General features: G+C 39.2%; 1 protein-coding gene across 1 annotated transcript in view; it reads left to right on the top strand.

Annotated features, from left to right (window-relative positions):
- Nucleotides 1–14,518, top strand: part of Dnajc24 (DnaJ heat shock protein family (Hsp40) member C24) — a 42,000-nt gene that overhangs the window by 15,448 nt on the left and 12,034 nt on the right. Inside the window, exon 3 of the mRNA XM_041679295.1 lies at nt 8,128–8,266. Coding sequence (XP_041535229.1) covers nt 8,128–8,266 — 139 coding nt within the window. The remainder of the gene's footprint in view (nt 1–8,127; nt 8,267–14,518) is intronic.

Below are 14,518 nucleotides of genomic sequence, written 5' to 3'. Positions count from 1 at the left end.
GCTTTACTCTTAAGCCCCTGCCCTCTTTTCTCCTGTCATGCCTGTTTCTTCTTTCCATCCTCTTACTCAGCTCTCCTTTTCTTTATAAGCCTTCTCGTCCCCTTCCTCTATCTGCTGTTCCTGCTTGTCCTATCCCCACTTCCTCTTAATCTCTCTTTTCTTTTCTCTTCCTCTTTTGCTCCTTGTTAGAGCGACAGTAACCAATCTCAAAAAGAGGCTCTGATTAGGCCCTCAATTTAGCTATTCATGTTGTCCTGATGTACTGCAAAAGTTCTGCCGTCTGTCAAGTAGACCAAGTAATGTCTTAAACATTCCTGCTGTTAATATGGCTTTATTGGAGGCTGATGCAGCAGAGGTTCTAGCAGCCAAGGGAATATAGATATACACCTGTGTTCATCTTATCTGTCAGCATGGTCAAGTCATCACACTGGAGCCTCACGCTAAGGCTCATTCTGTGGGCCCTGGGAGATTGATAGATGTTAGATTCTATTAGAAGTAAAATCAAAATGCTATTCTTAATAATCCTGTACAAATCACAAGTCTTCTTTTTGGTTAATTAGTATATGCGTGCTTGCTAGTGTGTGTGTATGTGAGAGAGAGAGAGAGGGAGAGAGAGAGAGAGATTCCTGATTCCTGTCCTGGGGAGGGCACGGACATGATGATGACACTATATAGGAATGAGAAAGACTACCGATGAGCAGAGGGTTTCCTTTAGATATGACGAAGATGTTCTGAAGCTAATAGTGACAGTGTGCAGCTCCTTTCAACATCTTAGAACACAGTGAACTGGACTACTTAAAAGGGTAAGTGAATTATATCTCAATAAACTAGGCCCACACTCTAAGGCTTAGTGTTAGCAGAAAACAAGGAAGAGGAGTTTATAGCCAGGCCTGGTGGTATGCTCCTATAATCCCAGCATTTAGAAGGATTAGGAATTCAAAGCATGCTTGAACTACATGATAGCCTGTCTCAAAAATAAAAAATAAAAATCAAAGCAAATTTATACCTGATTTTTATAGTGCTACTTTTAATTTTTATTGTTATTACTGTGTGCTCATCTTGTTTTTGAAACAGTATGTTGCCTTATCATATAACCTTGTCTTGAATTCATGATCCTCCCATCACAGATCTCGGTAGCTGGGATCGTAGCCACCACACCTATCAACTTAAATTATTTCTCCTAAGTGCACAAATGATAATAAGCTGGACCCTGCCCTGGAGGATTACTTGTAATCTAGCCACTTGACCACAAAGTGGTGTTTCAAGTTTTTACTCATTTCAGTTACACCACTTGATATTTTCTCAATCAGCTTTTGCAAGTGAAAACATAAAGTCCTGTTTAAAATGTGTATTAATTATGTTACTAAATACACTTAATTCATTATCTTTCAAAAATGTGTTGAAAATATATCTACTTTGGGGAGGTTGAGATGAGAACAATGTATTTAGGAGAAAGGGGTTTTCTTCCTTGTCTTTTTTGTTTTACTAGATCAACTTAGGATTTTTTTTTCTTTAATGGTGCATTGCTAAGTTTTTGAGTGTATAGTTGTGATTCTGTGTGTTGTGATTATCCAAGAACAGCTCCACTCCTCTGACTAGTCTGTAAAAGTGTGATGGTGGTAGTCACTACCAGTCATGGCAGAATAAGGGTAGTCCTTAACAGTCACAGCAGAATGACGGAGATGTGTAGAAGAAAAAGTGCTGATTGTACCTCAAGAACAGACAAAACAATTCCATACTCATTTCCGGCTCTCCCATCGACCTCCCAGCTTTAACTCTCCTCTAGGACTGTGATGGAAGTGTGTTGCATTGCAGAATGGCAGAAGGAGGCCCTAACCTTCTCATCTGTCTCTCACTGTCTTCACACTCCTGGTAACCTTAAAGACCCTGTGAGGAGACTCCTCAGATGCATGGCCTTCATCCTCTGGCCATATTTAATCCTTATTGTTGTATTTTTAAAATTTCGCTTTGTTTTGTGGGGTGATAAGCATAGTTGACAACATGTAAGTGAGGTCTGGGAGACAAGCAGGTTTCTCACCTTTTTCAAACATGGGAGGAAGTGAGGCCTTAAAAACTAGCACTGTCCCCCACCCCCAGCAGGTGATCAGAACTATAGGCAGGTGTACTCTAAGGCCTATGGCCTCTTGGTCTGGAAGGTGTTTGGGAGTTACTTCAAGGAAGACTAGAGGAGGCAGAGTAAGAGAGGCAAAGTGGATGAAAGGGGGTGTTAGGGCCTAACATGGCTATCTAGAGTTTGAAGAGTAAGAGCTAAGATGTTTGGTTGTTTGGCTTTAACTTATAGTGCCAAGCTATAATTTGGGTTTTTTCTCTTTCTCTTGTTTTTGGAAAAAAGAGATTAGGGCTATAATGAGTACAAGGGTTTTAAAATTTATTTAAATAAAGATTTGTTATAAAATTGCTGAAGATTAAAATTAAAATTACTGTATTTATATAATTTTCTGGTCACTCCTAACGCTATGCTAATGTTTTAGTAAGGTGAAGGTGAAGCGGTTCTTTATGAGAACGACTGTTGGGATGCAATTGTGATTGACAGACCAGAGTTCTAGTTACTCATGCAAATTGCCTTCCTTCTTCTCTTGGCCTTGCTTTTTTCTTTCATTTCTCAATGGATACCCAAAGGGATGAGCTTTTACTATCTTCAGTGATAAATACCTCAAAAATATTGTGATAATTAGACCCACTAAATAAAAGAACTCTAAAAATGTCAAAATAAGCCCAGTTAGCTCCACTCATTTAAAGTTTCCTAGTGGTAGTATATATTCTAGTGCGCTCACAACGAGTATATAGTATGATATAATGGGTTGCTGTATCAGAAATTATTGGCAAAAAAGAAAAATAGAAATCCAGGTGTCACCTATGCTAGATAGTTTTATATCAACTTGACACAAGGTAAAGTCATCGGAGAGGAGGGAACCTCAATTAAGAAAACACTTTTATAAGGCTGGGCTATAAGGAATTTTCTTTATTAGTGATTAATAGGGGAGGCCCCTTTCCACTGTGGGTGGTACCATCCTTGGGCTGGTGGTCCTGCGTTCTATAAGAAAGCAGGCTAAGCAGGTCACGTGGAGCAAGCCAGTAAGCAGCACCCCTCCTTAGCTTCCTCACCAGCTCCTGCCTCTAGCTTCTTGCCCTGCTTCAGTGCCTGTCCTGACTTCCTTTGGTGATGAATGATAATATAGAAATGTAAGCCAAATAAATCTTGACCTCCCCAACTTACTTTGGTCATGATGTTTCATCATTAGCAATAGTTACCCTAACTAGCTAGTACATCATCCAACTGTTTTTCCTCCAAAAGGAATATAGTATATGATTGATATGATGAGTACAGTGTGGCCAAAGTCCAATCTGACCACTGTTGAGTCCCATGATGTGGCCACTGGGTGAAGTAGTGTCTCTTATCATGTCTTTTCATATTCTCAGCTACTTGGACATCCACTGTTGTTTTATTAAATGCATTATTAAAATTATTGTTTTATTAGAATATCTTTAAATTCCTAGAATTTTGTACTATATTTTATTATACCTCATTGTTTCTTGTGCAGTTGAAAATGTTTATCCCAGTAGATACTGTTGCAGTATTGAGTAGCTGCAGCCCATGGTGCATTATGCTTTCCTTCTTTAACACTAGTCAGAAAATCAACAGGTTAAAACACCATCAGCAGAATATAGTGGAGTTTAATAGCATCTTCAACAGCAAAGTGAGTTGGTATAAACAATATAATAAAGAGGTTGGCTTTTATAATTGACAAGCAAAAAGTTTCAAATATCAAAAACTTCCTATCTTGCAGTCATGATATGATTTTCATTATAGCAATCTAAGTTAACATAGTTGGGGGGGCACTCGTTTATGGTCTTTTTAAAAAATACATGCATTCTTGGCAAGATGTAATTGTCACAAAACTTTAATGACAACACCCATTTGATGACTTGTTCTGTGTTTTAAGCAGTAGAGACTGACATTGCTCTTCTCTGTGCTCTAAGCCTGGGGGGTGTGGTGTGACTCTGGAGATCTCTGAAGGTTTGTGATGAGCACACTCACAGCCTGGGAAGTGTGCTGACTCTGGAGTTCTCTGAAGGTTTGTGATGAGCACACTCACAGCCCGGGGAGTGTGGTAACTCTGGAGTTCTCTGAAGGTTTGTGATGGGCACACTCACAGCCTGGGGAGTGTGGTGACTCTGGAGTTCTCTGAACGTTTGTAATGGATGCCAAGAAGTGTTATTTCTTCCAAGCTCTCAGACCACGTTAATTCTACAGATCTACAGGCAACATTCTGATCAGCACTGGGGTGACATTGTGGCAGTCACTCCTGACTTAGGGATTGAGAAAGTACTTAGACTTCATATCTGGAGAGAATCTAAGTTTAGAACAAAATATTCCATATCCAACAACCCATTGCCATAGACTGATAGGAATGGAGATTTCATGCTAAAGTGTTAATTATCAGTCAGGAAACAGACAACCAACCCTTCTGGTATAAGTTACATTACTCTTTGTCATCTTTGTAGTATATTGAAGGATTCTCTATGTGTATATCAAATCAGTTTCCTATTTGTGCTAAAGTTTCTTATCCTAAGGTGGCACAGGGATTGAACAATATAAGTTCTTTCCGCAATTTAAAAATTTCCCCCAAATGTGAGGAAATTATTGGAAAGTCATTGCTGTCTTGCAGTTTAAGAAGAGTAAAATAAGCTGTTGAGTGAGACTCTGGAAACAAAGAAGCAGGTGTGGGGCTGAGAACTGTGATCTCGGGACTCTGCTTGCTCAAGAAGGATCGGGCCAGCCTGAACTATGTGGTGAGCTGAGTTCCAGGGCAGCCTCAGCTACATTATAAGCCCTTGTCTCAAGGAAGTCTTTCTTAAAGCATCAAAAAGATGCTATTTTTTACTGTTGTACTATTGTGATATATAATGTGCTTTAACTTTCTATTAAGTAACACTTTAAAAAGAAAACATTTATGTGGAGAGGAAGCCCCGAGTGTGTGAGGCCTGAGTAAATTTATGGATACAGGCACAGCGTGTCAAGGAACTTAGCCTCAGACCCACAGGGAATGGTGAAGCCTCCCCCTGTCTCCACGGTAAGGCTCACAGGGATAGCAAAGCCCCCCTCTGCTCCCAGTGCAAATGTTGACAGTGTGTGCAGAAAATGCTCACTGTCCTGTCTTCCTCTGGGTGTCTACAGCCTGAAGACTCCCCCACTTACAGACACTGCTTCTGAGAGTAGCCAGACCATCTTCCTGCTCCTGCTGATACCAAACCCTACCTCCTTGTTATCTAATGTAATGACCCCCTCATTGCTCAGTTGTATGTAATAAAGCCCGCCTCCCTGGTTTACTCAATATACTAAACACTCTGAACTTCCCAGCTGCTGCAGTTCTCCATCAAGAGTGTTTAGATATTCACTGAAGCTGTGTTTTCCATGTGGATATCTACTCATTTAAGAGCCATTCAATGCATAAAAACAGCTATAGTTTGGATCTGGAATGTTTCTTGGAGGCACACTTGTTGATGCCTAGGTGCCAGGTTGTGCTCTTGGGTAATGGTAGAACCTTTAGGAGGTCGTACTTATTTGAAAGCTTAGTGCATGCCCTTGAAGGGAATATTGGAACACTGACCATTGCCTTTTGGCCACCAAAAGCCTCACTTGCCACATGCTCAAACTGTGGTATAATCTGCTACTGCAGGCCCAAAGCAATAGGTGCAGCTCATCATGGACTGTAATCTCCAAAACTGAGAGCCAAAACAACCCTTCCCTCTGTATAAGCTGATTTATCTCAGATGCTTGTTACAGTAACAGAATGCTGACTGAAATACTCGCCTTTCCTCACTGCATTGCACACCTTTGCAGAGTCAGTTGACTGTATGTGTGATTATTTCTAGATGCTTTGTTCTGTTCACCTATCTCTTGTATCATAGTATGAGTTCAGGACTACAATCCTAGTTTCTATAGTGATTGTCTTCTTTACTGTGCAGAAGCTTATTTCCTGGAATCCCATTCGCTAGTTTTTGGGATTATTGTTATTTTTAATAGACTGTATCATTAACTGGCTTCTGTAGAATCATGTTGAATTCTAGTAGTACAAGCTTCAGAAGAGAAGCTCCCCATTTCAGAAAGAATCAGAAAATACCAAGATAGAAGAAGATTGGATCTCATTTTGACTATTGTTGAACTAATAATAAAGGTTAATTGTACCTTTCAGTTTGGAGCAGCCAGGAGTTAGTTCTGTTTTTGTAGAATTCTCTCCATCACATTGGTGCGTGATCAGGTCAATCAAATAGGCTTCCTGTAATGGTCTGTTAGAAATTACCCGGCTTTTCATCTGCACTGCTCTTCTTCTAAAAGCTTCCAGTGGCATCTCGAGGGCATTATTTAATACTTAAAACATGCTGATATTAAATGTTTCCACATGTAAACTTTTAAAAATTTCTTCTTGGTTTTTTAAGTGGGGTCTTACTATCTAGTTCAGTCTAGTTTTGAATTCACCATGGATTTCAAGGTGGCCTTGGTCGTCCTCTGTAGACCAGGCTGCCCTGGAACTCAACAGAGATCTGCCTGCCTTTGCCTACCAAGTGCTTGGATTAAAGGCTTACACCACGATGGCCAGCAAGACTTTCTTTCCCATAGTAGTTAGATGAGTTAGCTTAGGTATCTGACTGCTAATAACTGATGAATTTGGCATGAAGAGAAAAGTTGGCTAAAGCAGAAACTTAGTTCTCCTTGTTTGCCCTTGTTTCCCTTAGTTGCTCCTTGTTTACTAGTTCTTCTGTTTAATAACCAAATAGCAGAATCCCTTTGGCTTTACTGATAAGGATCAGCAGCAGTGTGGGCAAGGTTACCATGACAACACATCCATTGTTAAAGTCACAGTTTAAAAATATTAAACTTACATACCTCCTGAATTCAATGGGAATTAAAGCTATGTAGCCTCATGTTAGCATGATTTACTATGCAAATCGAATGAAAAGTGAGGGTACTTGTAAGATCTTCTGCCCTTTTAGTGTTAGGAAGTCAGAGAAAGAATCTGTTAGTTCCATTACTTGGTGAGCTGTCTACATCCGTATGTCATGAAATATAGGCATAACTGTTTTATTGAAATGAGTTGAAAAAGAAAACAAGACAATTACTAGGTTTGTCTTTGAAATTCAAATGTGTTCTATAGTATGTTTGATAAAACTTAATAATTACTGCTTGAAAGATTTTAAATAGTGCTGTCTAATGGTTTCTTATTTACTTGGGAATGAAAAAGTTACGCCTGAGCATCTGCATTGTCACCCGCATATTATTTTAAGTGAAATGTCCTAAATTTAATCTTTCTTCATTGTTTGCTGAGAGCTTGTTAAATATCAGAGACAAGAGAACCAAAGAGAAAAGGAGGGGAAAGCAGGGTAGGTGAGGTTCCCAGTAACCCACATCGCAGTTAGCATTTCCCAGTTATGACTTGGGCAGAACTTTCTGTTTTTGACAAAATACTATATATATTAAAAACCTTACTAAAAATTTCTTAGATTCAGAAACTTCATATGAGAAAGATATTTAATAAATTTATATTGGAATGTTTTATCAAGTTCTTTAAAAATGTGGCCTAGAAACTATGAAAACTTCAGGGCTGAGAAGAATATGAAAAATCCTGTGTTTCTATAGTTAGATGTGTTTTAAGTTATAGTTGTATAATTTCATAATAAAAGCATCCTTGTCCATTTTGAACTTTTATTTACACTGAAATCCATTATATAAGGAAGTATTCATCTGTGTAGTTTGTGTTCCTCCTTTGTCAGGTCCTGCTGCTCTGCACGCACCAATTTGTTTGTGTGAGTCACCTCTGTAGGTAAATTATCTATGAGACCAGTGACTCCGTGAGCAGATTATCTAGAGAATGCTGTCTTTGCACGTTGTGACAGATCATGTCACTGGTGGATCTGCAGCTACTGCAGTGGTCTAATTTACCTGGCAGTTGTCTCCTGTGCCCAACACTGTTGTCTCATTGCCTTGGCATCTCACTTTCCATCTTCTCATTATCTTCTTAACTAAAGCTCAGGTTTATGACTGTTTTGTTTGTCTTAAACCTACCCCAGTCAACTCTACTAACTGCCCTTATTTTTGATTGGCAGTATCATCCAGATAAACAAAGTGCAGATGCGCCAGCAGGAACCATGGAGGAATGTATGCAGAAGTTCATTGAAATTGATCAAGCATGGAAAATTCTAGGGAATGAAGAAACCAAAAAGATGTATGACCTGCAGCGGCATGGTAGGTACTTGTGGTGCAGAGACAAAGCCATGAATAGCTCTTGGAAGCACAGTGTGCAAGCCACACCTGCGGAGCGTTTCCCAGCATTCGCATCAAGTTATTGCCGTCACTGCTCCTCGCCCCATCGCTGTTTTTAATTCCATCCTGTTCTTAGTAGTGATCATTGTGTCTGTTGAGAAGTTAACATCTTATAAAGTGTTGTTGCTTTCTGTAAACTACTAAAAAAGGCCAATTTATACCCCAAATTAGTATGCATTATATACTTAGAGCTACTTGTTACTAAACTTATATATGTATGCATTACAATCTTAAGTGCTGTATTTGGAAGATGATTTCCTGTAGCTGTGATCATCTGCGGGAAGCTGTTACTCAGGTTGGCTCCTAGTTACTCACTGCCTGTGCCCTTTGTTTTAAGGTAGATTTCGTGATGAGTTACTCTTTATGAGACTGCTGTCAATGGTGCCTTACAAATGAACATTGCTTAAATAATTTTAAAGGTCATTTCTTTTTGCCTTTTGAAAATAGCTCCTTACAACAGTGACAAGCTGTTGGGAGAAAGAAAGGAGAATGTAGGTCAGGTTTGTCACGCATGAACTGACTTACACGAAGTGATAGGCTGTCTTTCAGCACTGGCCTTGGGACAGGAGTTCCTCAGCCTCATATCTAGACTTTCAGTAAGCACCATACATGCTAATGTGGTGAGCCAATCATCGGGTACAGCCTGTGGGACAAACACTGAGTTGCCTCTCCCAATAGCACACCAGGCTCAGCACTGAGATGTGCTGATAGGAGCTCATGGTCCTTAGCTGATTAACAGATCCCCTCCCATGCTAACACCGGCACACTCTCCACCTCACCAAATGAATTTTAAGGCTTCTGCTAAGATTATGACAGGTTGATTTGAGAAGCAAGGCTTTATTTCTAAATGTAACATTATAGGATACAGCCAGTGTTTGTAGAAATCCGTAGTATCAGAGGCAGCAGTACACTGAAAATATATATTTCTTTTTCAGTTTGTCATACCCTTGTGGTATTTGATTTTTCTCATTTCTGTTTTTTGAGACAAGGTCTTTCTTTGTAGCCTCGGCTGCTCTCATACTCGCCATATGTCCAGGCTGGACTTAGACTTGCTGCGAGTCTCTGGACTACTCTCTGAGTAGTGGGACTACAGGCACGTGCTAGCTCTAGCCTTGTTTGTAATACTGTTTAGTTTTATTACTAATCCTATCTGGGCACTCTCTACTTTTAAAAGACCAGTGTTATGATTTTTTTGTTTTTGTTTTTTACTATTAGGTCCTGGTGAATTTTCCTTTTCAAGGGTTTTGCTTTGGTTTTCAAATGTGACTTAAATATCTGGTCTTCTATTTGATATATATTTCTTTAATAAAATTTTATTTCTGGTAGAAAGAATGTAGAGGTACCTTCATTCGAAAACAAACTCTGTCCATAGGTTCATCCTTATAAACAGGCTTCTCCTGGTAAGTTCCTGACTGTGTGGAAGCGAGCACATTTAAATATAACATAATACTGAGTGTGAGCTGTCCAGCCTCATAAAATCACAGAGCTCTGTTGGTGTGAGTTCTCTGATGTTAATTCTATGTTTTATCAGTCCTTACTAATGTGGGATACAGTTTGCTTAAGAAGAATTTACACAAAACCATACCCTAAGGACTATAGGACAGGGACTGGAGGGATGACTCAGGAGTTGAGAGCACTGCCTGCTCTTCCAGAGAACCTGGGTTCAATTCCCAGCACCCATATAGCAACTCATAACTATCTATAACTCCAGTCCCTTGGATCCAATGGTCACTTCTGGCCTCTGTGGGCAGGAACCAGGCATGCATGTGGTACACACACACACACACACACACAGGCAAAATTTCCTATGTATGAAATAAAGCGTGTAAGACATGTTTGTGTAGTGTGGATCCAATGGTCACTTCTGGCCTCTGTGGGCAGGAACCAGGCATGCATGTGGTACACACACACACACACACACACAGGCAAAACTTCCTATGTATGAAATAAAGCGTGTAAGACATGTTTGTGTAGTGTGGATCCAATGGTCACTTCTGGCCTCTGTGGGCAGGAACCAGGCATGCATGTGGTACACACACACACACACACACAGGCAAAATTTCCTATGTATGAAATAAAGCGTGTAAGACATGTTTGTGTAGTGTGGATCCAATGGTCACTTCTGGCCTCTGTGGGCAGGAACCAGGCATGCATGTGGTACACACACACACACACACACAGGCAAAATTTCCTATGTATGAAATAAAGCGTGTAGACATGTTTGTGTAGTGCCTGCAGTTTTACCACGTGAGCCTGTATACCATAAAGATTATGTGAGTGACACTGGCTGAAGATCTACTTTCCAAAGGGTAAGAGAAGAGTAAAAATTATGCAGTATGGCCTTTTTCTGTGGCATGCAGTAGGGTAAACTCACAAATGGAAAGAAGTAGGAAAGTGATTTAAAATGAGCTCAGAATTGCATGAGGGGAGATTTAAAAGACATTATAACTGTAAATACTTGGTAGAGCCTAAGAAGTTCCTAGGATTATTCATTTTTTTGAGCTTTGAGTGTGCAGTTTTAAGCTTTTAATAACTTAGTTTTTATAGCCTACAGTATCATAGGGGGATTTTATAGGTAATTAATAAGATCACAATAAAGTTGAAAAAATTATGATTCAGATTAAATAGTCCTGAATTTATATGTCTGTTTGCTTTGCTATTTCTTCAGGTAAGTGATTATTAAATGTAGCTGTTTTAAGACAGTAGACGTACAGCTTTTAATGACGTCTGAGTACCTCAGATGTAACACAAGCATGTTCTTCAGAGGTTCTGGACGTAAATGCTGTATTCCAATTTTAAATGGCTACTGGCCTGCTGAGCTCTCATATCTAAGTGTGCTGGCTATATTTAAACCTTTTATTTCAGAACTACCTTTCAAAACTCTTGTGATAAACCTGGTTTGAACATTGACACTAATTTCTTTTTACTCATGAATAAATGAAATGGACTCAAATATCTAACAGGATTTAGATTTGATATAAGGAAAACCTTTGAGGGTACTAATTTGATCATTATAGGATAGTAAAAGGGAGAATTGTTAAAACCAGGTCAGAGCACTCAGTTTTTCTGGGTCACCCCCTGGGGACATGGAAATAGCTGTGGTAGTACAGAGCTCCGTACAGTGGCGATGGCTTTTGTAAACTTCCTTTTTGCAGTGTTTAGAGTATTTATTGCCTACCTGCCATTGACTTGCAGCATATGTTTAAGCTGTCCTTGCTCCGTTGACTGATGATCAATGCTCTTCCATAACTCTGAGCTCAGAGTGGTACTCTATTTTAAGAAGAATCTCATCAGTATTGCCACAGCCATAAGATGTATCCAGAAGCTAATTTAAAGGACCCTTGGCATCCATATTGTTTACTTCTCAAAGGAAACTACCGAATGGGTTATTTCTAATGAAGAAAATGTGATAGTAGGGAAAAGAGCCTTAAGTAAAACATATTTCCCCCCTTTCCGTGTCTTTATTCTTGGCATTTGAAAGTGATGGTAACTAGTAAAATTGACCAATTAGTTCCAGCCATAAAGATGGCTCTAAAGCTGCTTGCAGAATCCCCTGGAAAGATCCAAGAGCAGACTTTGCACACTTGGAGAAAGAACTTTTTCAAGATGTGTAAAATCTTCACATAAACAATGCTATCAAAAAGATTTTGGTGTCTTTATAAGTCTTATTGGGAGAGTTTTCTCATGTATTAAACACACCAGAATAAACAACAAGTATTTCGTGGGAATAAAAGAGCTTTGTCATGTTCTGTCGCACATATCACAGTGTCTCAGTGGCTCTAGAGATGGCATAACTAGGAGTTATTTCTCTGTTTTCTGAAGAGGAGCAGACTTGACAAATGCAGTTGATCAGATGAAGTAATACTTAAAAAAAAAAGTGAGTTGTGTTTGGAATCCCTGTTGATACCATATTGTTGGGTCCAGGGGGGTCTAATAAACCAGAAGCAAACTTTATTTTGGAAACCAGATTCCAGGAAAACCAGAAGCTTTTAACCCAAACTTAAAAATAAAAAAAAAATAAAAAAAAAAATAAAAAAAAAAAACACTGTAGGGCACAGAAGCTTATCAGCTAGCTGAGACTATAGCCAGAGATGGTGTTTGTTAGGCTGTGGCAAAAGGCCAGTTTCTGAACCCATCTTTTTATAGTAGGGGCACCAAGCATTAGGTCTGAACAAAGGAATTTTTACAATCTCAAGGTAAAACTCACATACAGATTGCCTTATTTTCCAATCTCCATTAATGGAGTTTTTCAGTTAAATTAGTAATCTATTGTCTTTTTTGGTACTTCCAGGCAGTGTTTACTGAAGCCCTGTGGTCTCCCCTTTGATGCTACCAGTTTCACATAGCAGGGAAAATGCATAACCCAGAGGTCATATATCTATTTCCTAAAAGTTGACTCAGCTCATATCCGTAGGCTAGCTCTCAGTTTGCAGAGAGATGCTTTGGCCTTGTAATAGAGCTACGGGTTGTAAAGCGAAACAACTCACTGTTAATAGTTAATCCTCAAGCTGCCGAGACAGCTGCTGACAGTCTGTTCTCATTCTCCTAGACTTACAACTTTATATTTCTTTATTTTTAACATTTTTATTTTTGGAATCTACATTTTTATATTTTTATTCTTGGACTCTTCAGTATTAGAGTACATCTTGTTCTGTCAGTGTGGGTAACTGTTTTGGTAATGGTGTACCTTCATTCTGCCAAGTGCACAAGTGCATAGCTGCCTAAGCAGTCTGGCCAGAGGGGTTTGGCAGAGCATACACGAAGATGCTGCTCTTTGCTAGATATAGCAACTATTTATATAAGTTTCTGATGTTTTATTATATAATTCACTTCATTTCTTTATTAGGATGAATATTTGAAAATGGAAGATAAGGAAATAAATCTTGAACCAATGAGGAATGAATCTTTAAGTTCCACAGATATTCATGTATTCAAATCACTAAATCTCAAGTGTAAAATTGGAATTTTTTTCTGAAAAAAGCCTTTATGTTTAAAATGGTTTATAAGAAAGGGGGAAATGTGCTCTTAAATGTAAATAATATAAATGAGGACTGCTAGTACTAATAACTTGAGGCCAGTAGATCATTGTGTAAATTATGTTCTGAAGATGACCCTTATAAAATACGTTAAGTTAGTCAGATTAGGAGTTCAGTTTGATTTTAGGAATTTCAAAATTGACCGTAAAAATTTGCTTCAGGTAAGAACCTGTAGATAAGCATCGAGAGGTTTGTTTTTTAGCTGGCTGTTTCTGGGAAAATAAGTATGTGAAGTGATGCAGAAAATCCATCTGGACAGCTGGGCCCGGCCTCTTCCGAGGGCAGGGAGCGCGGATGAACTGTCCACGAGGGTCCCTCCTCCTCTCTTTGTCACTCAAAATAGTTTACTGTCACATGAGTGCAAATAACTATTTTTATCATGAAAAGTATTTTAAGCTTATTTGTTATTAATTTTGTATTCAGAATTAGTTAAAAATTTTGTATTCAAAGTTAGTTACAAATAATTAAAAGCCTATAGGCAAAGACATAGTTGTAATGTGGTGTGAGTGAACACCTTTGGAGAGCCTGATTTAACAGGACTGATGTGAGACTTTAGATCTTATTTCCAACTTTAACTGCTCCCCCAGTTCTGTTTGATTACTTGACCCAGCTGACGTTGGTGTGTCAAAACCGAGAGCAGCTAGTTGTCTTTCTTTAGTTTCTTCCTTAGACTTGAGCTGGCCTTGCTCTGCCTCCCACCAGTGGTTGCGGAAGGTCAGGTGGCATTTCTTGTTTGTACAGTGCTCCTTTTCTGTGCATTCACGTCCTCCCCACAGTCTGGTAGTCCTTCTCACACTGTAACTCTTGGCCTGGTCCCCGCCATAGCCTTGGCATTCTGTGCTGCTGTATTCTCCCATGGTCCTTGACATTTTAGTCCATACAGCTTTTGTTGTCTGCATTTTTGCGATTTTTGTAATTACCCCAGAACAGCCTTTATCTGAAATTTAAATGGGACAGAAATTCCTTGGCTTCTCCCTGTCAATTTTCCCTTCCCCATATGTTATGTACATATGTATGTTTCAATAATAATAAATCATTTTTAATGGGACTGGCAACTGTTATGGAACCAGATGAGGTCAGGAGTTGCTGCCTCGCTACACTGGAACTTGAAGCTTCCTCACTACCAGTGGATAGGGTT

This window comes from Microtus oregoni, unplaced genomic scaffold (assembly GCF_018167655.1).
Source record: "Microtus oregoni isolate MIOR12 unplaced genomic scaffold, Mior012 000031F_ref0000149, whole genome shotgun sequence".
Classification (NCBI taxonomy): Eukaryota; Metazoa; Chordata; class Mammalia; order Rodentia; family Cricetidae; genus Microtus; species Microtus oregoni.
The sequence above is the reverse complement of the archived record's forward strand: the minus strand, read 5'-3'. Positions and strand labels throughout refer to the sequence as shown.